This window comes from Taudactylus pleione, unplaced genomic scaffold (genome assembly GCF_031769625.1).
Source record: "Taudactylus pleione unplaced genomic scaffold, aTauple2 ptg000046l, whole genome shotgun sequence".
NCBI lineage: Eukaryota > Metazoa > Chordata > Amphibia > Anura > Myobatrachidae > Taudactylus > Taudactylus pleione.
This window is the reverse complement of record NW_028284448.1, coordinates 9,320,494-9,345,266: the sequence shown is the minus strand read 5'-3', so window position 1 is coordinate 9,345,266 and position 24,773 is coordinate 9,320,494. Positions and strand designations below refer to the sequence as shown.

The window sequence follows — 24,773 nt, the reverse complement described above, 5'->3', positions numbered from 1 at the left end:
CCCCCGGCTCCTGCCCACATCCCCCGGCTCCTGCCCCCGCTGCCCGGCGCTGACACAGCATACTGCGCTGTGTTACTATGTGCATAGCGCTGTTAGACAGCGCTGCAGGGTCCCGCTGTCAGCGTTGCCCTGCGCTGTGTTAGAGAATACACAGCGCTACACGCGGCTCCCTGCTTCTTCCCTCTCCCCGTTGAACACGCGGGTAGCGCGGAGGGGAGGGGGGGGTGGATATAGCAGCCATAATGGAGCCCTTAGGGTATGAAGAAGGGGGCGGGGCCTAATTAGCACGGGCTCTCTATATGCGGCAAGCGGCTGTAGTAACAGCGTGGCTGCCGTTTATTAACTCTTAAATGCCTGCATCTCTCCCTTATACAGGAAGAGTGCAGCAGATCTGAAGGCTGGATTCTTTGGCTCCCTATTCCTGGCTACAGCAGCTACAAGTTAAGCAGAGGCTGTGCATAATACACTGGGGGTGCAGGGAATCTGATCTATGGGAAGGGAGTGGGGTGTATCTCCTCTGTGTCCCAAGCCAGCCTTCTGTTTTTTTCTTTACTTATGTATATACTCTGTCCCTCTGTGTGTGGGACAAAAGCATCTCAAAAGATGTTTGTTTGTTCTAGGTGTAACAACAAACTACCCAAGCCGCATGCTGCTGGGTCCACGTTATGTGATGCTTGTATAGCAATTGATCCACCTGTGGCCAATACTGCCTCACCTGCGCCTACATGGGCCGCTGACATGGTAGGAGTAATGACGGATTTAACGTCTCAGTTAGCTGAGTCACGTAAGTCTCAGCCTCCCTGGGTTGCTGGGCTAACCAAGTCTCTAGACACCCTAGTACAGGTAATGGGTATGGCTGTGTCCACACCCTCCACTTCCTTACAGGGACCGACACAAAAGCGAGCCTGACGAGGAATTCCTCGCTACGGAGGATACTGAGGAAGGGGAATTGGAGGAAGCATTACAGGACGATACCCCTCTAGAGTTAGAGTCCACTTCTCCCGGGGTGGAATCTTTAATTTTGGCGGTCAGAAAAATCCTTAACTTACCTGAGGATATTATTCCTGCATCCCAGGAGTGTGAATTATTTCATGATCAACCAAAGAGTTCGGCGTTTTTTTTGTTCTCACTGCATCTTCAACGGCAGCTCTCGGTGGCCTGGAAGCAACCGGATAAACGGTTCCAAATTCTAGCTACCCTTTTCATCATCCATGATGGAGAAGTGGGAAACACCCCTCCAGTAGATGCGTCCGTCTCCCGTCTTTCTAAAAAAAAGCAGCACTCCCAGTACCGGGAGCTACAGTACTAAAAGATCCTTCAGATCGTAAATTAGAGACAACGCTAAGATCTATTTATACCGCAGCGGGTGCTCAACTTAGGCCCACCCTTGTTACTGCTTGGGTTAACAAAGCGGTGGTTTGCTGGGCTGACCAGTTGATTACAGGTTTGGACTCGGGTACTTCTAGAGCAGAGTTACGCTTACTAGCTGAACACATCCGCGAGTCTGCAGTTTTCCTGGGAGAAGCGTCAAAAGATATCAGTCACATTAGTGCTCGCATATCTGCTTCTGCTATTCGGGCCGCAGAGCCCTCTGGTTGCGCGCCTGGCATGCGGACGCAGAATCCAAGCGTGCGGTGGAGGGATTACCATTCAATGGCGACATGCTGTTTGGCCCGGAATTAGACAAATGGCTATCCCACGCCACGGGGGGTAGGTCTTCCTTCCTCCCGTCAACTGCACTGGCTCCCAGATGATCTTACACTGGACCTTCCTTTCATTCCTTTTGTGCGCCACATCCCTTTCGTGGTAGAGCCAGAGGTCCTCCCTCCCAAGCAAGAGGCGGCAGAGGTAGAGGTCGCCCACACTTGGTTGCACGTAGACAGGAGCCTAAGCCAGCTGAAAAACAGGTGGCATGACGGTCTTCCGTCCCACCTGGGACCACCTACAGTGGGAGGCCGCCTGCAAAGATTTCAACAAGTTTGGAACCAGACATCTTCAGAGCCGTGGATCCGCAGACTAATTTCCCTGGGGTACCGAATAGAGTTCGAGGTCCCTCTCCACCTCGGTTCTTCACTACAAGTCTGTCAATACCTGCAGACAAGGCCAGGGTTCTACAGGAGGCTATCCAGTCTCTAGTAGTATCATCTGTGCTAGTCCCAGTTCCAGAACATCAACGAGGTATGGGGTTTTACTCAAACCTGTTTGTAGTACCCAAACCGGATGGATCGGTCAGGCCCATCTTGAACCTCAAGTCATTGAACCTGTATCTGAAGATGTATCGGTTCAAAATGGAGTCTCTGCAGTCCGTTATTGCTAGCTTGGAACCAGGAGAGTTCCTATTATCCATGGATATCAAGGATGCTTATCTCCACGTTCCCATTTGGGAACCACACCAAGCCTTTCTGCGTTTCGCCATATTGAAGGATCATTATCAGTTTCGGGCATTGCCGTTCGGGTTATCCTCGGCTCCCCGCATCTTCACCAAACTCATGTCAGTCATGATTGCTCTCCTTCGGTCATCGGGAGTGAACATAATCCCTTATTTGGACCACCTGTTACTCAAGGCGCAGTCGGTATCTCTTCTTACAAGTCATGCCTTACTGACATATCAGACTCTAATCCAACACGGTTGGATAATAAACTTCAAGAAATCAAATCTCAATCCGTCCCAGAAGCTCCTGTTTCTGGGCATGATCTTAGATACGGCATCACAGAGGATCTTCCTTCCAGTAGACAAGGCCCGGGATATCCGGTTGTTAGTTCAGCTGGTCCTCAGACCAAAGAGGGTGTCCCTCCTTCTTTGTCTGCGTCTCCTGGGGAAGATGGTAGCGGCCTTTGAGGCAATACAGTTTGGGCGGTTCCATTCCAGGGTGTTTCAGCTGGACCTACTAACACAGGGGTCAGGGTCTCATCTGCTCCTACATCGCCAGATCCGTCTGAGCCCAGCTACCAGAGTGGCCCTTCTCTGGTGGACACAATCCAACAATCTTCTTGCGGGCCGGAGATTCGGAGTGTGGGACTGGATCATCGTAACAACGGATGCCAGCCTTCGAGGATGGGGAGCTGTAGTCCTCGATTATCATTTACAGGGCCGATGGTCCCCTCTAAAACAAAAGTGGCCCATAAATATGTTGGAACTCAGAGCGATCTACAATGCTCTGATTGAAGCAACAGAGTTTCTAAGAACTCGTCCGGTAAGAGTTCAGTCCGACAACGCGACGGCCGTCGCATACATCAACCACCAAGGAGGGACTCGGAGTCACATGGCCATGCGAGAAGTAACTCAGATTCTCAGGTGGGCCGAAAGCCAGTCAGTAATCCTGTCGGCGGTATTCATCCCGGGTGTGGACAACTGGGAAGCAGATTACCTAAGCCGACAGGATATCCACCCCGGGGAATGGAAGCTTCATCCAGACGTGTTCAACACGCTGATACGTCGATGGGGATGCCCTCAGGTGGACCTCATGGCATCATGATTGAATCGTCAGCTCCCGGTATACGTGTCAAGAACTCGAGATCCGCAGGCAGTGGCAGTAGACACTATGACAGTTCCATGGAACTACGACTTGGTTTACCTCTTTGCTCCGATTCCACTTCTTCCTCGACTGCTAAAAAGGATAAAACACGAGTCAGCCTCTGTCATTCTCGTGGCTCCGAACTGGCCTTGGAGGAGTTGGTTCGCGGACCTTCGGTCCCTATTGTCAGACGATCCGTGGCCCCTTCCTCTGCGCCCGGATCTGCTACAGCAAGGTCCTTTAGTACACCCCAACCTAGCGCAACTGCGTTTAACGGGGTGGCTCTTGAAACCGATATCCTAAGGCGCAGAGGAATCCCAGACTCTGTCATTTCCACCATGCTACGCGCCAGGAAACCAGTTTCTGCTGCGCATTATCACCGCATCTGGCGTTCTTATATCTCGTGGTGTTCCAGTTGGGATCTTCCATCTAGGACTTTTCGGTTGTCCCGGTTTCTGCTTTTTCTTCAGACGGGTCTGGATTCTGGCCTTCATCTTGGAACTTTAAAGGTGCAGGTTTCTGCCCTTTCCATTTTCTTTCAACGGAAATTGGCCCTCATTCCTGAGGTGCAGACGTTTCTTCAGGGGGTCTTGCGGGTGCAGCCTCCTTTTGTACCTCCGATTGCTCCCTGGGACTTGAACTTAGTGCTTTGTTTCTTCAGTCGTCCATGTTTGAACATTTGGAAGAGGTTGATATTAAGTACTTGTCTTGGAAGACTGTCCTTCTCTTGGCTCTAGCTTCGGCTCGTAGAGTTTCGGAATTGGGTGCTCTGTCCTATAAGCCACCTTACCTTGTGTTTCATGCTGATAGGGCGGAACTCTGGATGGTAGCCGCCTTCCTTCCCAAGGTAGTGTCGGCTTTTCATATTAATCAGCCTATTGTGGTACCGTCTTTGGTGGAGGACTCTGGTGGTTCTTCTACCTTGGATGTGGTTAGAGCTCTCCGCATCTATGTTGACAGGACTGCTTCCCTCCGTAAGTCTGAGTCACTTTTTGTCCTCTATGATGCGGTTCGGAGGGGTTGGCCAGCGTCTAAGCAGACTTTGGCATGTTGGATCCGACTGACTATTCATCAGGCTTATGTTGGTGCCGAACGCCGGCCTCCTTCGTCCATTTCGGCTCATTCCACACGTTCTGTGGGTGCGTCCTGGGCGGCTGGTAGGGGAGCCTCCACGTCACAGTTGTGCCATGCGGCCACTTGGTCTTCTGTGCACACGTTTGTCAAGTTTTACAAATTTGATATGTTCGTGGTTTCGGCATCCCGTTTTGGCCGTCTTGTTCTGCAGGCCCCGCAGAGCGCTCCCGCCCGTGGGGAAAACTTTGGGACGTCCCCAGCGTAAGCACCTCCAGTGTCACCTAGTGGATGAAAGAGAAAATGGGATTTTGGTACCTACCGGTAAATCCTTTTCTCTGATTCCACAAGGGACACTGGACGCCCACCTCTGCACTCTTAGCCTGCCTGTTTGGTTTGTTCCATATGTTGTATGTTTTGATTGTGTGTTCTCTCCCTTTTTACTCTGCTTGTTCTCCATCTCCTTTCGGTCTTCATTTTCTAAACTGAGGGCTGATGGGGCATAGAGGGGGAGGAGCTTCACACTTCTAAATTATTTAAAGTTCCGGCTCCAGTTATCCACACCTCTATACCCCAGCGTAAGCACCTCCAGTATCCCCTGTGGAATCAGAGAAAAGGATTTACCGGTAGGTACCAAAATCCCATTATTTATATGCACTGTATGTGACCTATGCTAGCTCTGTTGTTGTGATATACTGTCTTAAACTTTCTTATTGTCAGTTACATCTATCCCTGCTGCTCTTTCTCGAACCCTCAACTAACAGGTGTTAGGGGTTCATTAGTACTTCACATATATTTGTATTTGTGAAGGGTGTCACTTTGCATTATTAGCTAGACACTTATTGTGTGCTACTTATTGGCTATTTCTATGTCTTCCAAAGGCAAGGATAAACAGGCGGCTGAGGCCCCTGTGCTGGTTACATGCAAATCCTGTTTTGCGGGCTTTCCCTCTCAGGATTTCATATAGGATGGTCTATGTGCTAATTGTTCTAAATCTGCTCACCAGTCCAACTTACCAGCCCCTGTACAGGAGCCACCTTGGGTTTTCTCCTTATCCTAGATCATGATGCAGCTAGTGGATCGTTTATCAACTCCCATGCTGGCTTCCACCATGGGGTACCCACAGCTATTACAGTCTACTATGTTGATACCCCCTATGCATCCTACTTGGATGGATGTTTATGCCCACTCAACATGGATGGATGTTTATGCCCACTCAACATCCAGTTCAGAATATGGCTCAGACATCTGCCGCCTCTCAGCAGAGGTTATAGGCGGACAGACCATTACCCACCAAAGACTGTATCATTTTCCCAGTCCACCCAGCTTTCGGATTCTGACGCATCATCTGAGGTCGCACTCGGGTGAGTAGCACCATCAATCAACAGTGGATGTTTCTGCTTTAGTGATGGTGGTTAAATTAATCCTCAATATAGGGGATGATGAACCGGACCCTAAACCTAAAACCCAGATGTTTAACCATCAAAAGGTGGTTAAGGCTGAATTCCCTCAATCAGAACAGCTCACTGAGCTCATGGGAGAAGCCTGGGGTACTCCTGGCAAGCAGTTCCAGGTCCCAAAAAGACTAGCAAAGAAAACAAATAGCCTGTGGCACTTGGAAGGGCAAAAATTCCCACAGTCTATTTAAAATGAACCTACAAAATGTCTATATAGGTAAATGAATAAATCTCACTAATACACCCAATCTACTGCTGCCATTGAAAAGAATGGTAGCAAGCTAAAAAGAAGAAACTAAAAATTATATATATAACAACAGCGCACTAAGAATATTGGATGCCAATTTATATGCAAATATATCAATCAAATTCTGGAAGTGGTTTAATAAATTACAATGATAATATAAAACATACACAATGTCTACATTCATATATAATGGCCACAAATGTTGAATAAAACATATTTAAAACCAAATAATGCACCAGCAAAAAAATATATAAATGCAATAGATGGCTTGAAGGTGATCTGTATCAATAAACGTTCAGTCTTTGAATAAATATTAAGATAGTGTATGTCAGAAAAGAAACAAAATATTTTTTGTACAAAACCGGCTTTGAATATAATTATTATCGTGATCTCGGGAGCTGTCACGGGTATCGTATACCATAATTATGTTCAAAGCCGGCTTTGTACAAAAAATCTTTTATATCTTTTCTGACAAACACTATCTTAATGTGTGCATATCACAAACCATTGGAGTTATAAAAGGATACATGGAGTGAATACATTGAAAAATTAACTAAAGCCACTTATTCAAATAAACAGGGCTGAATTAAGGGCAGGGCGAAAGGGGCGGTTGTCCTGGGGCCCCCACACATAGGGGGCCCCCCCACACAACCCCCAGCCACATCCCCATAAAACATTTAAAAAAATGATTTATTAACAGTGCCGCGGCCCACAATTAGGCCCCGCCCCCACGATTTGACTCCGCCCCCTTTTCAAACTGACCGGGCTACCTATCAGCTCCTTTCTTCTCCGCCCACACACAAGGCGGTCGAGGCCCGGGACCTGCTTCCTCTGCTCAGGTCAGGGGGCACCATGGAGGGAGCACAAGCAGCACACTGCAGTCGGAAGGTAGGGGGGGTGTCTGTGTATTTTAGTGTAGGAGGGGGAGTGTCTGTGTGTTTTTAGTGTGGGATGGGGGTGTCTGTGTGTTTTTAATGTACAAGGGGGGTGTCTGTGTGTTTTTAGTGCAGTATGTGACGGTGGGTGCTGATAGCTAATGATGAGGGTTGTGTCTGGACTGTGTGTTGGTGATGAACGTATGATTGGGTGCTGCTGGGGTGTCCTTGGTGCATTACAGAGGAGGGAAGTAATTGGTGAATGAGGGGAGTGTCTGGGTATATACAGTATGTGTGTTAAAAATAAAAAATACATATATACACACACACACTCAGTATGTATGTATATGTGTGTGTATATGTGTGTATATATATATATATATATATATATATATATACATACATATACATGTGTTAAAAATGTAAAATGTGTGTGTGTATATATATATATATATATATATATATATATATATATATATATATGCATGTGTGTAATAATTTTATATATATATATTGATATGTGTTGATTGGAATTTGAATTGCTGGCACCACGGTCTTTTAAACTCTCTCTAAGGGAGTGCCAACCTCATGGGACTTGTGATATCTATATATATATTTTCAACTTTTATTGATAGGGGCCCCCAAATGTTTGTTGCCCAGGGGCCCCCACAGACCTTAATCTGGCCCTGCAAATAAAGCAGCTATTGTTTATTCAAAGACTGAACATTTATTGATACAGATCACCTTCAAGCCATCTATTACATTTATATATTTTTTTGCTGGTGCATTATTTGGTTTTAAATTTGTTTTATTCAACATTTGTGGCCATTATACATGAATTGTACACATTGTGTATGTTTTATATTATCATTGTAATTTATGAAACCACTTCCATAATTTATGATTGATATATTTGCAAATAAATTGGCATCCAATATTCTTATTGCGCTGTTGTTATATATATAATTTTTAGTTTCCCAAAAAGACTAGCGTCTTTTTACCCTCTCACTACTAAGGAGTGTACTAAGTGGGAAGTCCCAACCACTGTTGAATCGTATGTGGCACGCTTAGTCAGAAGCTCTACGCTGCTTTTACTGTCTACATCCTCCCTTAAGGATGACAAGGATAGAAAGCTAGAAACTTGTCTCAAGTCAGTCTGCTCTCTTTCTGGCGCTATCATTAGGCCAGCTATGGCTGCGGCCTGGATGGCTAAGGCTATCGAAGGATGGGCAGAGGCACTGGAAGAGAGCTTGCCATCAGACACTACCAGGGAACAACTGGCCTACATTTCCCATATTCAGGAAGTGGCCTCTTATTTGGGAGAAGCTGTGTTGCATACTGGACTCCTTTCCTCTAGTGCATATGCGACCTCGGTAGTCGCCCGCTGGGTCCTTTGGCCACGGTCCTGGAAGGCGGATGCGGGATCTAACAAGGCATTTGAATCCTTACCCTTCTCTGGAGACAGGCTGTTCGGCACAGAATTGGACAAGATTGTGGCTATTGTGTCAGCCTCAAAATCTGCCTTTCTGCCTTCAGCACTTGCCTCTAAGCTTAGGTCCTTTTGCCCCTAGGGTAAGGCCAGAGGACAGTCCTTTCCTAGGCAGTATAGTTTGCACAAGACCCCCAAGCTGCGAGTCAAACAGTCTTGGTCGGCCAGACGTCCGGCTTCCAAGTCGGATGACAAACCCTCCGCCTGATGGGGCCGGCCTTTTCCTGGGGGATTCCAGGGTGGGAGGCCGACTTCTTTGATTTGCCGACTCAGACAATAACAGATGCCAGGGTCCGAGAAGTGGTCTCTCGGGTACGCTCTCACCTTCCTGAGGTGTCCTCCCCAGCAATTTTTTTGTACAGGTCCCCCATCAGACCCTATCAAGGCCTTGGCCCTCCAGGAGGCCATTCACTCCCTGCTGCGCTCAGGTATGATAATACCAGTTCCCTCGGCTCAGAGAGGAACTGGTTTTTATTCCACGCTCTTTTTGATTCAGAAGCCGAATGGGTCTCATCGGCCTATTCTGAATCTCAAACCACTCAACAAATTCATCCGAGTGCCCAAGTTCTGCATGGAAACACTACAATCTATTGTCCTGGCATTGGAGCCTGGGGATTTCATTGTTTTTCTGGACATTCAGGATGCATACCTGCATGTTCCTTTTAGCCTGGTACTGGTTTCCTTGCGCACTGGGATTATTATGCGGTGGGGTTTGCTGCTGGTAAGATAGAGATGCCTAACCTCTCGATTAGAGATAAATACAAGATGTACCGTGCTATACCCCTAAATCTGTTGCGTATTTCTGTGTTCTACAAATATACTACAATGATGTGCGTGAAAAAAGTGTGCGAAGAATCTGTTTATTGGTTAATCACAGTGTTAACCTCAGACCAATATAACACTATATGTACAGTTGTTTGAACAATCATATATGGTAAACAATGTATGACAGGGTTTCAAGGTTATTCATTACATACAGGGATAGCAGAGTTACTAATGTTGCATAGTATTAATAACAGTTATAATTGTAGTACATTTGCATATATAAAACATAACATATTAATCAAGGTGGGGTATAAGTCTGTCTGCCTTTGGGTTCGTGACTAATAGCCGCCTGTAGGGGTATACCACTTGCTTAGTGGTGTGTTGCGGGGTGTCTTATTAGTATAAAACAGCGGCGTCCTGCCCTACTTATTGGTTACCATCTTAATACAGTACTGATGTTGGAGGGCTGCGTACCATAAGGGGTAAAAATAGTCCAGAAAAAAAATATATAAGTGGGGGTTTTGTTGATTCAGCGACAACACTGTTACCTCAACCTTCGGTTATGCGGTGTCCTTTAGTGTGATCCTGTTGAACTTCAGGCTGTGGTGGTGCCCCTTGTTTGAGGGGCAGCCAACAGCGTTGCTTGGTCTGGCTATACCGTTGGGCATCAACTCTCGGCGGGGTGCCTGCTGGTCGGATCAGGTGGTCGCGGTGTTGCCTTATTGGGGCTGCCTCGCATGTACCTATTACTCCAATCCACCAGCAGTTCCTACGGTTTGCTGTTCTGCAGCAACATTACCAGTTTTGGGCGCTGCCCTTTGGTCTGTCAACGGCCCCTCTTGTCTTTACCAAGATAATGGCAGTGATGGCGACACACCTCAGCGCCAGAGAGTCAGAATCCTGTCATACCTATATGACCTCTTAATCTTGGCACACTCACCGGTTCTGTTGCAACGCCATCTCCAGTTGACTGTGGAGTGTCTGCAAACACATGGCTGGATCATCAATTGCAAAAAATCCTCCCTATCTCCGACACAGTGGACGATACATCCATGTGTTTGCAGACACTCCACAGTCAGCTGGAGATGGCGTTGCAACACAGCCGGTGAGTGTGCCAAGATTAAGAGGTCAGACAAGACAAGATTTTGACACTACACTTGTGTGTGCGCAGCTGGCTTCACAATCAGAGGGTATCCATTCACTCAGCAATGCAGTCCTGGGATCCATGGTATACACCTTCAATATGGTGGAATACGCCCAGTTTCACTTTAGACCCCTTCAACAACTGATTCTCTCCCGGTGGAACGGTCAGTAACATCTGATCCGGTCTCACGTGACCATCCTTTCTCCGGAGGTTCAGCTTTCCCTTTCATGGTGGCTACAGACGTCCCATCTGGACAAGGGTCGCCCCTTCTGGATTCCAGATTGGGAACTTCTCACAACAGATTCCAGCCTTCACAAATGGTGTGCGGTAATCGATCATAATACCTTTCAGGGATGGTGGACAACTCAGGAAAGTCACCTGCCTATAAACATTCTGGAGCTTCTAGCAGTGTACAGAGCACTCACTTAGGCGCAAGATCTTTTCCGGGGCAGGCCGGTCCAGATCCAGTCCGACAACGCAACTATGGAGGCGTACATCAGTACCTCAAACATCAGGGAGGCACGCAAAGTCAGGCAGCCATGTGGGCAAACATTTTGGTCTGGGCCGAAGGTCATCTCCCGGCAATCTCAGCAGTGTTCATTCCCGGAGTCCTCAACTGGGAAGCTGACTTCCTAAGCCATCAGGACATACATGCCAGAGAGTGGGCTCTCCACCCGGATGTCTTTGAAGTCCTGGTGGACAAATGGGGCCTGCCAGATGTAGACCTCATGGCCTCACGTCACAACCACAAGGTCCCCAGGTTCGGGTCCAGGACCAGAGACCCCTCAGCTGCCTTCATGAATGCTCTGGCAGTGAGGTGGGACTTCAATCTTCAATCTCGCATACCTCTTTCCGCCGATGTCCCTCCTCCCGAGTTCAATCAAGAAGGCGGCACGGTGATACTAATAACCCCAGCCTAGCCCAGGCGACATTGTTCACCGACCTAAGGAGTCTACCCATAGACACTCCCTTTCCACTTCCTCTACAGCTAGACCTTGTCTGCACCCGGACCAACCTCGTCTGTCTTTGATGGCATGGCTCTCGAGTCTTCCCTCTTAAGAGCCAAAGGTTTCTCTCACTCTGTGGTCCAGACGATGCTCAGGGCACATAAGCCTGCCTCTTCCCACATCTATTACAGAGTTTGTCACTCTTACTTTCAATGGTGCTCCTCCAGATGCTATGACCTTAGTGTTTGGGGTCTCCTGGGTGCTTACCTGTCTCCAGGCTGTGTTAGACCTGGGTCTCTGCCTGGCCTTCCTTAGCTCTGTCAATCTGGTTCCAGCAAAGAATTGCTCCTTTGCCTGATGTTAGAACATTTTTGCAGGGTGTTCTCCGCATTCAACCTCCTTTTTGTCACTCTGGTGGCTATGTGGGATTTGTCCTTGGTTCTCCGGGCTCTACAGGTTCCTCCGTTTGAACCTCTGGACTCAGACCTCAAGTGGCTGACAGCGAAGATGCTCTTTCTCCTCGCTATCTCCTCTGCCCGCAGGGTATCTGATGTAGCAGCACTCTCCTGTCACTTCCCATTTTTGATCTTTCATCCTGACAGAGCTGTCCTTCATACCAGGGCTGGGTACCTCCCTAAAGTGGTATCCCGGTTTCTTTTGCATGAAGAGATTGTGGTTCCGGCCTTACAGTCCTTGGGTCTTTCTGCAGGTGAAGCTTCCTTGGATGTCGTTCGTGCTCTTCGGATCTACGTGGATCGTACTAAGGACCTGATTCAGACCCGGACGCTAAGAAGCGTTCGCTCGTAGTTGGTCGATGTTCGCATTCTGCTCATGTGTATGGATCGCAGTGCGCGAACCAGTGCGAAAGCTCGGGAAGCGTTTGCTCACTGCGCATAGACTAACAGCTGAATGAGTGACAGGTCAAGCAGTTTGTGGGTGGTAACAGGGGCAGGCCACTAGAAACGGGGGAGTGGAGGTGCGAATGCAGACATGTCTGAGCGTCTTAACGCTGTTTCAGAGGCGTGCATAATTAACAGGCAATGTCACAGTACATGTCACCTGGCTGGTTTTACACTGAAGTGCTCGCAGTGCTTGCGGTAGGTTATAGTCAACCTCAAGCGCTGCGATCGCATCCAATGGTCCTCGATGTATCAATGGTTACACTTCCTGGAGATGACATGCGCAAGTGGGCGTATTAAGACAGGCTGGTGGGCGTCTGTATACACAAAGTGATCGCACGCCAAGACATAGTGGGTGTGCTTATGCCTTGCCGTGTGATCGCCTGTCTTGCTGATTGTGTGCCGGATTTGCATACGCTGAGTGTGAGTGGACACATCTAGCGAGCGGGTCTGAATGAGCTCCTAAGTCCTTTAGGAAATCAGATTTTCTCTTTGTATTGTATGGCTTTCACAAGCGAGGCTGGCCAGCTAACAAGCAGACTCGTTGGCTCCGCGTGACAATCTCTCATGCCTACACGCAAGCTGATCTTCCTGTTCTCTAAACAAGGTTACAGCTCATTCTACTCGGTCTGTGGGACCCTCATGGGCGTTTCCACGTGATGCTTCTGCTGAACAATTGTGCAAGGCGGCCACGTGGCCTCCGTCCACACCTTTCTCAGGTTCTATGCCTGATACCTTTGCCTCTCAGAATGCTTCCTTTTGGCATCGGATTCTCCTTTTTGCTCAGGAGCATCTCCACCCTTAGGGATACTGCTTTGAGACATCCCCATGGTATCCCTGTGGATCCCCTATGAAGAAGAAATTAAGAGTTATGGTGGACTTACCTTTGTTAAATCTATTTCTTCAAAGTCCGTAGGATCCATAGGGCGCCCACCCTGATGCACCTGGCCTCATTGGGTTATTTTTCCTCTCGATCACTGATTCCTTCATCTTCTGGGACAGTGTTTCTTGAATATACGGTTCTTCCTTCTCCTCTCTCCTTCTCCTGCCTTGGGCTTATTTACAAAACTGTCTGCCTATGGCTGGGGGCGGTGTATATGTGGAGGAGGACCGGGGCATCCTGGGAGCTAAAACTCAACTGTTTGGTGCCCGGATCACTCCAACCACACACACCCCATGGTATCCCTGTGGCTCCTATGGATTTTGAAAAAATAGAGTTCACAAAGGTACAGTAAGTCTACCATAACTCTTAATTTTTTTGTACTCACTGCAAAATCCTTTTCTCCTATTCAATAGAGTAGACTGGAAATCCTCCCTGTGCTGTTGTTGCTACTTTATTGTTTTTTGTTTTTTTTGTTTTATTGTTTTTATGTTTAACATATTTTTGATAAGCTTTATTAGTTTTTTTCTTCTTCTTCTGTACTTTGTTTCTCCTTTCTGTGCCTTGTTAGTAAATAACAGAGAGCTTGAGGCTTCCAGGGTATAGAAGGGGGAGGAGCCAACATTCAAAACAGTTAGATTGAAGTGCCAAGCTCCTCTCACCCACTCCTATACCCAGTGTTCCAGTGTCCCCTATGGAATCAGAGAAAATAATTTTACGGTGAGTGCAAAAAATCTTGTTTTATCCAGCACATGAGGTAACCTCTTTCACTGAACAGGTTATCATTAACTATTTCTCTTAGACTGTAACAGAGTGAACTTACTTTTCCACATTGTCAGTGGGGGTTAGAGATTGTTTGAGACGTGGCCGTAATTAGGAGTATGAGACTAGTGTGGCCGCACAGAGCGCAGGCCTTTGTGGGCAGCACTGTCTCCACCCCTCAGCCCCTGATTCTGGGTGCAAGGTTTCTGGAACAGCACCCTGCAGCCAGTATCACCGCCGCAGTGCTGCCTGTAGCGTCCATTGGATGCTACAAGCAGGCACCCTACCATAATTACAGCTGCCCAGAGCATCTTGAATAGGCTCCGGGCACTGCTACAGCTTCAGGTACCGCCGTTCCCATATGCGTGACGTCATGACATCATGCACAAAGGGGGTGGGGCTAGCACAGGGCGCTCACAGCCCTAGCTACGGCTCTGGTTTGAGATGTGAGGTTACCATGAGCAACTTTTCATTATTGACCATTCCAAATTTGTAGTCAAATTTTAGACAGTCAAAACTTAGACACCAAAATGTCAACTGACATAATGTAGACATGGTCAAAAGTTAGACAACCAAAAGGTCGACATGCACATACGGTCAACAGGGTTAAAAGATCGACAGTTAAAATGTAAACACAGTCAAAATGTTGGCAGTCAAAATGTAGACACAGACCAAATTTAGGCAGTTAAAATGTAGACACAGTCAAAAAGAAAACTGCTTACATATACGCAGCATCTGACGCAAACATGGACTTCTTGAGTGAGTCTATGGTCAATCAGAATGACCGCTGTAACTCAGATGCTGGAGCCATGTTCTCTGTGTACTGAACCGCAGACACTGCCGGAAAACCGCCCCGAAAACAGCCTGAACACGCCTCCATTTTAGCTGTCACTCACCGTTACCCCCCACAAAACAGTTGCATCTTGTCAATCATAAGTGAATGAATTCTCACCGCAACCGTAATCTCAATTCAATCGCCATGCGGCGAATTGCAGCTGGGACACATGCGCAGACCACCAATAATCGGTCAATTGTGTGAACATTGAAATAGTGTACATCTCTGAATCAGGCCCTGTGAATACATTCTGTCTGGTTAAATTTTGACACTGTCTACATTTTGAGTGGTTCAATTTTGACACTGTCTACTTTTTGACTGTTGACATTTTGACCCTGTTGACATTTTAACCTGTCTAAATATTAATTGTCTACATTATGCACTTGTCTAAATTATATTCCTTCTACATTTTGACTGTCTATATATACATTGTCTGCATATAGTCCATGTCTAAATTCTGGTTGTCTATTTATTGTACCTGTCGACATTATGGTGCCTATGTTTTGAATATCTAAAAATTACTGTCTAAGTCAGTGTTTCCCAAACTGTGTGCCGCGGCACCCTGGGGTGCCGCATCGCACTTTCAGGGGTGCCGTGCAGGCATTTTTTTCATAATTTTTTTTTCAGGCAGCCAGTCTTTGTAGCAATGCGGTTCTCCCGATTTTGAGAGAACCGCATTAGGGAAGGGCTGGGTGGGGGTTGGGATATGGAGCAGCAGACAGCTCCCTGCAGATCTTCCTTCCTGCTGCTGCTCTATGTGCTAGTGATATTCAGGGTCAGAGGAGCGTGTCCTGAACCATGATTGGTAGAGCTCAGCACATGTTCCTCTGACACCAGCAGAGATGACACGACTACAGCAACATAGAGGAAGAAGGAGCTGCTGGATCCGAATCCACATCAAGCAAGGCGATAGAGGTACCGCAGTCTGCCTGCATATGTGTATGTATGTGTGACCCTGCTGTATGTATGTGTCTATGTGTGACTCTGCTTGTGTGCATGTATGTCATGTGACCATGCCTGGGTGTATGTATGTATGTGTGACCCTGCCTGTATGTATATATGTATGTCTGTGTGACCTTGCTTGTGTGTATGTATGTATGACCCTGCCTATGTGTGTCTGTATGACTGTGTGTGTGTGTGTGTGTGTGTGTGTGTGTGTGTTTGTGTTGGTGTGACCCTGTATGTGTGTATGTATATGTCCGTGTGACCCTGCCGGTATGTATGTATATGTCTATGCGTGACCCTGCCTGTACGATATGTATGTGTATGTCTTTTGCACACTTAAGAGGTTATTATTGTAAGAGAACCTCACTTTTGCCAGTGTTACATTAGCGTGAGTTCCAGTGGAATCTCAACACTAATTGAATCTACCCCTTGACTTAGGGGTGCCACGAAAAAATTGTGAGAAAATAAGGGTGCCACGCACAGAGAAAGTTTGGGAACCACTGGTCTAAGTAATGTACCCACCCTACCAATATGATGCCCCAGTTAAGGGAGCATAGTAGCTGCCACCATTGAGGTCCTTCATTGCAGGGACTTATCTATAATGGGTGCAGATTGTGCAGTGCACACGGACCCCTGGGTCCAGGTGGTCCACACCGCACACCCTGCATTTATTAAATAGTTACCTCTCTGGAGTCCCGCGCCGGTGGTAGCATTGCTGTACAAATCTAATAGATAAAAAAGAAAGACTGGGAGCGCAATCTGAGTAAGTACAAATTTAAAGGGATATATTTCCCATAGTAGTATAAAAGTTGAATTAAAAATATATACCGTTAGAACCATCCTGTAGACATAACTCACTGGATGTGAATTATATATATGTTGAAGTTTCACAGAAACTTGTGAAACTCAACATATATACTACCATTCAAAAGTTGGGGGTTACTCAGACAATTTTGTGTTTTTAAATGAAAACTGACTTTTATTTATCACATGAGTTGCAAAATGAATAGAACATTTAGTTAAGACATTGGCAAGGCTAGAAAAATTAATTTTGATTTAAATAATAATTTTGTCCTTCAAACTTTGCTTTTGTCAAAGAATGCTCTTTTTGCAGCAATTACAGCATTGCAGACCTTTGGCATTCTAGCTGTTAATTTGTTGAGGTAATCTTAAGAAATTTCACCCCACACTTCCTGAAGCACCTCCCACAAGTCGGATAGGCTTGATGGGCACTTCTTGCGTACCATACAGTCAAGCTGCTCCCACAACAGCTCAATGGGTTTGAGATGTGGTGACTGTGCTGGCCACTCCATTACAGACAGAATACCAGCTGCCTGCTTCTTCCCTAAATAGTTCTTGCATAATTTGGAGGTGTGCTTTGGGTCATTGTCCTGTTGGAGGAGGAAATTGGCTCCAATAAAGTGCTGTCCACAGGGTATGGCATGGTGTTGCAAAATGGAGTGATAGCCTTCCTTATTCAAAATCCCTTTTACCTTGTACAAATCTCCCACTTTACCAGCACCAATGCAGCCCCAGACCATCACATTACCTCCACCATGCTTGAGAGATGGCTTCAGGCACTCTTCCAGATCTTTTCACTTGTTCTGCGTGTCACAAATGTTCTTCTGTGTGATCCAAACACCTCAAACTTCGATTTGTCTGTCCATAACACTTTTTTCCAATCTTCCTCTGTCCAATGTCTATGTTCTTTTGCCCATATTAATCTTTTCCTTTTATTGGTCAGTCTCAGATATGGCTTGTTCTTTGCCACTCTGCCTAGAAGGCCAGCATCCTGGAGTCGCCTCTTCACTATAGACGTTGACACTGGCGTTTTGCGGGTACCATTTAATGAAGCTGCCAGTTGAGGACTTGTGAGGTGTCTATTTCTGAAACTAGAGACTCTAATGTACTTATCTTCTTGCACAGTTGTGCATCGGGGCCTCCCACTTCTTTTTCTACTCTGGTTAGAGCCTATTTGTGCTGTTCTCTGAAGGGAGTAGTACACATCGTTGTAGGAAATGTTCAGTTTCTTGGCAACTTCTCGCATGGAATAGCCTTCATTTTTAAGAACAAGAATAGACTGTCGAGTTTCATATGAAAGTTCTCTTTTTCTGGCCATTTAGAGAGTGTAATCGAACCCACAAATGTGATGTTCCAGGTACTCAACTAGCTCAAAGGAAGGCCAATTTTATAGCTTCTCTAATGAGCAAACCCATTTTCAACTGTGCTAACATAATTCCACAAGGGTTTTCAAGGGTTTTCTAATCATCCATTAGTCTTCTAACACGCTTAGCAAACACAATGTACCATTAGAACACTGGAGTGATGGTTGCTGGAAATGGGCCTCTATACACCTATGTAGATATTCCTTTAAAACATAGACGTTTGTAACTAGTATAGTCACTTACCACATTAACAATGTATAGAGTGTATTTCTGAATAATTGAATGTTATCTTCATTGAAAAAACAGTGCTTTTCTTTCAAAAATAAGGAAATTTCTAAGTGACCCCAAACTTTTGAACGGTAGTGTATTTAATTCACATCCAGTGATTTATGTCTACAGGATGGTTCTAACTGTATATTTGTAATTTTTGATTCAACTTTTATACTACTATGGGAAATTTATATAATTAAATTGTACTCCCAGTCTTTCTTTTTTTTCTATTAGATATTGAGGGGCTTGCCATCCCTATAAGGTGAGCTGCATACAGAGAAGGTTTCCAGCGGACCCTCACTGAAGCGCCCTTATTTCCTTTGCTGTACAAATCGCCTGGAAAATGTCCGCCATGGCTATTTTCCAGGCGATTGTTGGCTAGGTATACTGTACTGGATGTACAGTGCCACAGGTAATACTGCAAAGATAGCCCCAGCTCATGAACTGCTAATACAGGCAAAGACTGTTAGAAGACTTTTACTGTTAACATTTCGTTTTTAACATTTGAGGGTTATTTGAAAAGTAAACCCAACAGATCGATGCTGTGAGGCAAGTGGCTGACAGTTGTAAAAAAAAATCAGAGTACAATTGGTATTGCAGGGAAAACTGACACATGATCCTGCACTATATTAATAAAAAATGCCTTGTTATTGTTAAAAATGTGTCACAGCACAGGCAAAACTACTATATCCATGGCTAAGCAGAGCAGTTTCACTAGAGTACCAGCAGCTGAACAGAGTACAATTCTAACTGTAGTGTGAAACCACTTTCCAATATGTATTGTTTGCTATGACATCATCAGGGGCGTGGGTTATGGAAATATTTCTTAGCTATGTGGAGGATGATGCTGTCTTGACAAAGGTCAAGATGTAACCAAAACATCAACCACCTGTAAATTGCGAAATGCAGTTGACTATTTTCATTAAAAAATACTGGTTAGTGCCTTCCTTGAACAATTATATATGTAGTAGATGGAATGTGTGTGTGTGTGTATGTATGTGTGTATATATATATATATATATATATATATATATATATATATATATATATATATATATATATACACACACACACACACATACAGTCAGGTGCATAAATATTGGGACTTTGACAGAATTTTCATATTTTGGCCTCTATTCACCACCACAATGGCTTGGAAATTAAACAACCAAGATGTGCTTTAACTGCAGACTTTCAGATTTAATTTGAGGGTAATTACATCCAAATCAGGTGAATGGTTTAGGAATTACAACGGTTTCTATATGTGCCTCCCACTTTTTAAGGGGCCAAAAGTAATGGGACTAACTAAACAATCCTAAATCTAACTTTCACTTTTTAATACTTTGTTGCAAATCCTTTGCAGGCAATTACAGCCTGAAGTCTGGAACGCATAGATATCACCAGACGCTGGGTTTCATCCCTGGTGATGCTCTGCCAGGCCTCTACTGCAAATGTCTTCAGTTCCTGCTTGTTCATGGGGCATTTTCCCTTCAGTTTTGTCTTCATCAAGTGAAATGCATGCTCAATCGGATTCAGGTCAGGGGATTGACTTGGCCATTGCATAACATTCCACCTTTTAGCCTTAAAAAACTCTTTGGTTGCTTTTGCAGTATGCTTCGGGTCATTGTCCATCTGCACTGTGAAGCGCTGTCCAATGAGTTCTGAAGCATTTGACTGAATATGAGCATATAATATTGCCTGAACCACTTCAGAATTCATTCTGCTGCTTTTGTCAGCAGTCACATCATCAATGAATACAAGGGAACCAGTTCCATTGGCAGCCATACATGCCCACACCATGACACTACCACCACCATGCTTCACTGATGAGGTGGTATGTTTTGGATCATGAGCAGTTCCTTTCCTTCTCCATACTCTTCTCTTCCCATCACTCTGGTACAAGTTGATCTTTGTCTCATCTGTCCTTAAGATGTTGTTCCAGAACTCTAATGGCTTTTTTAGATGTTGTTTGGCAAACTCTAATCTGGTCTTCCTGTTTTTGTGGCTCACCAATGGTTTACATCTTGTGGTGAACCCTCTATATTCACTCTTGTAAAGTCTTCTCTTGATTGTTGACTTTGACACATATACACCTACCTCCTGGAGAGTGTTCTTGATTTGGCCAACTGTTGTGAAGGGGTTTTTCTTCACCAGGGAAACAATTCTTCTGTCATTAACCACAGTTGTTTTCCGTTGTCTTCCGGGTCCTTTGGTGTTGCTGAGCTCTCCGGTGCGTTCTTTCTTTTTAAGAATGTTCCAAACAGTTGATTTGGCCACACCTAATGTTTTTGCTATCTCTCTGATGGGTTTGTTTTGATTTTTCAGCCTAATGATGGCTTGCTTCACTGATAGTGACAGCTCTTTGGATCTCATATTGAGAGTCGACAGCAACTGATTCCAAATGCAAATGTTACACCTAGAATCAACTCCAGACCTTTTACCTGCTTAATTGATAATGAAATAACGAGGGAATAGCCCACACCTGTCCATGAAATAGCTTTTGAGTTGATAGTCCCATTACTTTTGGCCCCTTGAAAAGTGGGAGGCACATATAGAAACCGTTGTAATTCCTACACCTTTCACCTGATTTGGATGTAATTACCCTCAAATTAAATCTGAAAGTCTGCAGATAAAGCACATCTTGTTTGTTTCATTTTCAAAGCCATTGTGGTGGTGAATAGAGGCCAAAATATGAAAATTCTGTCAATGTCCCAATATTTGTGCACCTGACATATATATATATATATATATATATATATATATGTCATCTCACGTCCCACTCCAAGAACGAGGCGGCACTCCCAAATAATCATGATGCAAAAAAAACGTGTATTTAAATCGATTCAGTGACACATGTTATAACATGTGTCACTGAATCGATTTAAATACACGTTTTTTTTGCATCATGATTATTTGGGAGAGCCGCCTCGTTCTTGGAGTGGGACGTGAGATGACTGCATGTGCTTAGGAAGGCACCCCTCCGCTGGTCTATTCATCCAGAGTGCCAGGCCTCCATGGGAAATATATATATATATATATATATATATATATATATACACACAGTACACTAATTAAGCAGCCATAACATGAAAACCACTGACAGGTGAAGTGAATAACTTTGATAATCTTGTTAAAATGGCACCTGTCATAGGTTGGGAAATATTAGGCAGCAAGTTCTTGAAGTTGGTGTGTTGAAAGCAGGAAAAATGGGCAAGCATAAGGATCTGAGTAACTCCAAAATGGCAGGTCTTGTGGGTTGTTCCCTGTATGCAGAGGTTAAAACCCACAAACAACCAAAAGTGATCCAAAGAAGGACAACTGGTGAAACGTTGACAGGATCACGGGCACCCAAGGTTCATTGATGAGAATGGAGAGCGAAGGCTAGTTTATGTGCTCCTAACCCACAGAAGAGCTACTGTAGTCCACATTGCTGAAACAGTTAATGCTGGCTATGATAGAAAGGTGTCAGAATACACAACTTGCTCCACTGTTGAAGCCCCTACCATGGGCACATGAGCATCAGAACTGGAAATGGAAGAATGGAGGTCTGATTAATCATGTTTTCTTTTACATTATGTGGACATTATGGGTGCTGTTTATCTGGGGAAAAGATGGAACCAGGCTACACTATAGGAAGAAGGCAAACTGGTGGAGGCACTGTGGATGCTCTGGGCAATGTTCTGCTGGGAAACTTGGGTCCTGGCATTCATGTGGATGTTACTTTCACATGTACCACCTATCTAAACATTGTTGCAGACCAAGTACACATCTTCATGGCAATGGTGTTCTCTGATGGCAGAAGCCTCTATCAGCAGAATAATGAGCCCCTGCCACACTGCAAACATTGTTCAGGAATGGTTCGAGGAACATGACAAAGAGTTCAAGGTGTTGACTTGGCTTCCAAATTCCCCAGATCTCAATCCGATCAAGCATCTGTGTGATGTTCTGGAAAAACAAGTCCGTAAACCGTTATCATAGGCAGTGCACCAGACCCAAACTTGTTTCCGTGACATGACGATATCACTGTACATCTCGATAAGTTGGTGTGGAATTTCAGCTGCTGATGTGCACGTTAGACGCAGAAATCTGATCACACTACGCACCTCAATGTTTGACCATGTTTCTGTCAGCCCCGCCATCTTACAACTGATGTTGGGACAGTACGACTGATATGAAGCACAGTCTAATTTCCGTAAGAGGAAGCAGTGGTCTACCTGCTCTGGCCTGGTGGGAAATCAGAATGAAATAGAGAACATTACACACGTGAGAGGTCTTGTTACCTTACTTATTGAACCACCCTTGTGTGTGTCTGTGTGTGTGTGTATATATATATATATATATATAGTTCCCGCTAGGCTGTTTTAGCTGGGCGCGGCGCCCTGCCCTCCTTCTGGAGGGCAAAAAGCACCCTGTCTTCCAGGAGGAGGGCAAAAAGCGCCCTGCCCTCACAGCCTGCGGGTGCTGTTCTCACCCGCGGGACGCAGTGTCCCGCGGGTGGAGAAACATGCCGTGTCCCGGTCACCGCCGGAGAATAGATGCCGGGCGCATGCGCCCGGCATCTATTCTCCCTTTCTGCAGCGCTTGGGGGCTGCCCGGCATGTCCGTAAGCGCCCCCAAGTATGACGAAAAGGGGATGCGTCTTATAGACACGCCCCCTTTTCATGACACGCCCCCTTTTCGGGCGCGCGCACAAGGTTGCCCTCTCTAGCTCCGGCGCCCTGCCTGCCGCCGGAGCTAGAGTGAACACTATATATATATATATATATATATATATATATATATACATACATACATACATACACACACAGACACCCATTCCAAGGTTTAAAACAACTCCATTCTCCATTTCCAGTTCTTGAACTTTGAGTAGTTTAATGTCTCAGTGTACACTGATATTAAAGCATAGAACAAATAAACAGTTGGAGATAGAAAAGGAATCATAGAATAATTTTGTTTAACAAGATTTAATCTAAGTTTTTAACTTATCTAAGTAGCCACCTTTTGCAGATATAACTGTTGAGCACACAAACATGGTTCGTGAAGTTCTGTCCACACGGTTGCAGAAGTTCCTACAAATGTGTTGCACTCACAGGTTGCTTTGCTTTAATTATTTAGCCCTGTTCATCCTAAGTCAGTTCAGTGAGATTTAAGTCTGGAGACTGTGTTGGCCATTCCATGGTTTGAAGCCTATCATCTTGTATGTTTGGAGGTATGTTTTGGGTTATTATTTTGCTGTAGGATGAACCCTTGACCAACTCGGCGTAGACCACAGGGTATTGCATGGTGCTGCAAAATGCTGTGGAATAGCCCTTTTAGTTCAGGGCGCCAGTCATCTTGTGCAAGTCACCGACTGATAACATATGTTGAATAGTCAGAGTCACAGGGGTTTATTTACTAAGCGCTTCCTGGAGAGTTTAAGACAAAAATGTAAAAGTTCAATATCAGATATATTACCATTTGAAAATGGAAGAATAATATACTATTGAAACCAATTGCATATTTTATTTTACAGACAACTGATTGAAGGTAGCGAGGTGCTTCAGAAAATGGAAGCTATCCCAACTTACAGTGAGAGACCAAAACTGGACTGCATAGTTGTAGATTGTGGTCTTTTCACACTTTGACAGCAGACACAAGTGTTTATTCTGATATAACAACTTCCCAACGATTCTCAGTCTGCATCTGGTAAACTAATAGGGCAAATTTACTAACATTGCATTTAAGTGCAAAATTTGCACCATACCGTGGCATCTAATCTGACACTTTCATTGTCTAACTTGTACTAACAGATAAAAAAAAATTGTTTGTTGCTGTGGCTCACTGGAAATTTTGATAATAAATCCATGTACTTTGCAATGTTTATCATTTGTTGCAGAAATTTTGTAACCACACATAAATGTGCAAGATAAAAAAACAGGAACAGTATTCACAGTATTCAACAGTGGTGATTGGATAATAAATTCGTATATATTAAGTGAAATGAACACTAGCACACAAAAATTTTGGGTTCCTTATGGTAACAAAAGTGATCATATGTTTGTGTATAAAAAACACTCCTGAAGATAACAGGTGGCAGCAGTCTTCTAATAATCCTTGTGGCAAGCAGGAGAATAGGGGTGCTGAAAAATAAGAGACTAATAGTGTAGTATTTAAGATAATTATTAAAGTGCTCAAACGGTAAATATTGTGCGTACCAAAAATAAAATTGTATCAAGCTTATCTGATAGTCAGTAAATCCTCCTAATACCAGGATCCACGTGGCAACAATGTGATCAGGATGTTAATCCATGGGTGATGTTGCTTGAATCAACCTTAAAAAATGGACTTAATACAAGCCCATGAACGTAATATAGTGTAGTACTGTTATGCAAATAGATTAAAGTAGCCATATATATACAGTCAGGTGCAAAAATATTGGGACATTGACAGAATTTTCATATTTTGGTCTCTATTCACCACCACAATGGCTTTGAAATGAAACAAACAAGATGTGTTTTAACTGCAGAC

At 44.9% G+C, this 24,773-nt stretch overlaps 1 protein-coding gene across 2 annotated transcripts in view; it reads left to right on the top strand.

Annotated features, from left to right (window-relative positions):
• Positions 1 to 24,104, top strand: part of PPIL6 (peptidylprolyl isomerase like 6) — a 50,236-nt gene extending 26,132 nt beyond the window's left edge. For both annotated transcript variants that reach the window (XM_088460409.1, XM_088460408.1), the window contains exon 8: positions 23,779 to 24,104. In XM_088460409.1, coding sequence (XP_088316535.1) covers positions 23,779 to 23,890 — 112 coding nt within the window. In that variant the 3' untranslated portion in view covers positions 23,891 to 24,104. The remainder of the gene's footprint in view (positions 1 to 23,778) is intronic.
• The last annotated feature ends 669 nt before the right edge of the window (positions 24,105 to 24,773 follow it).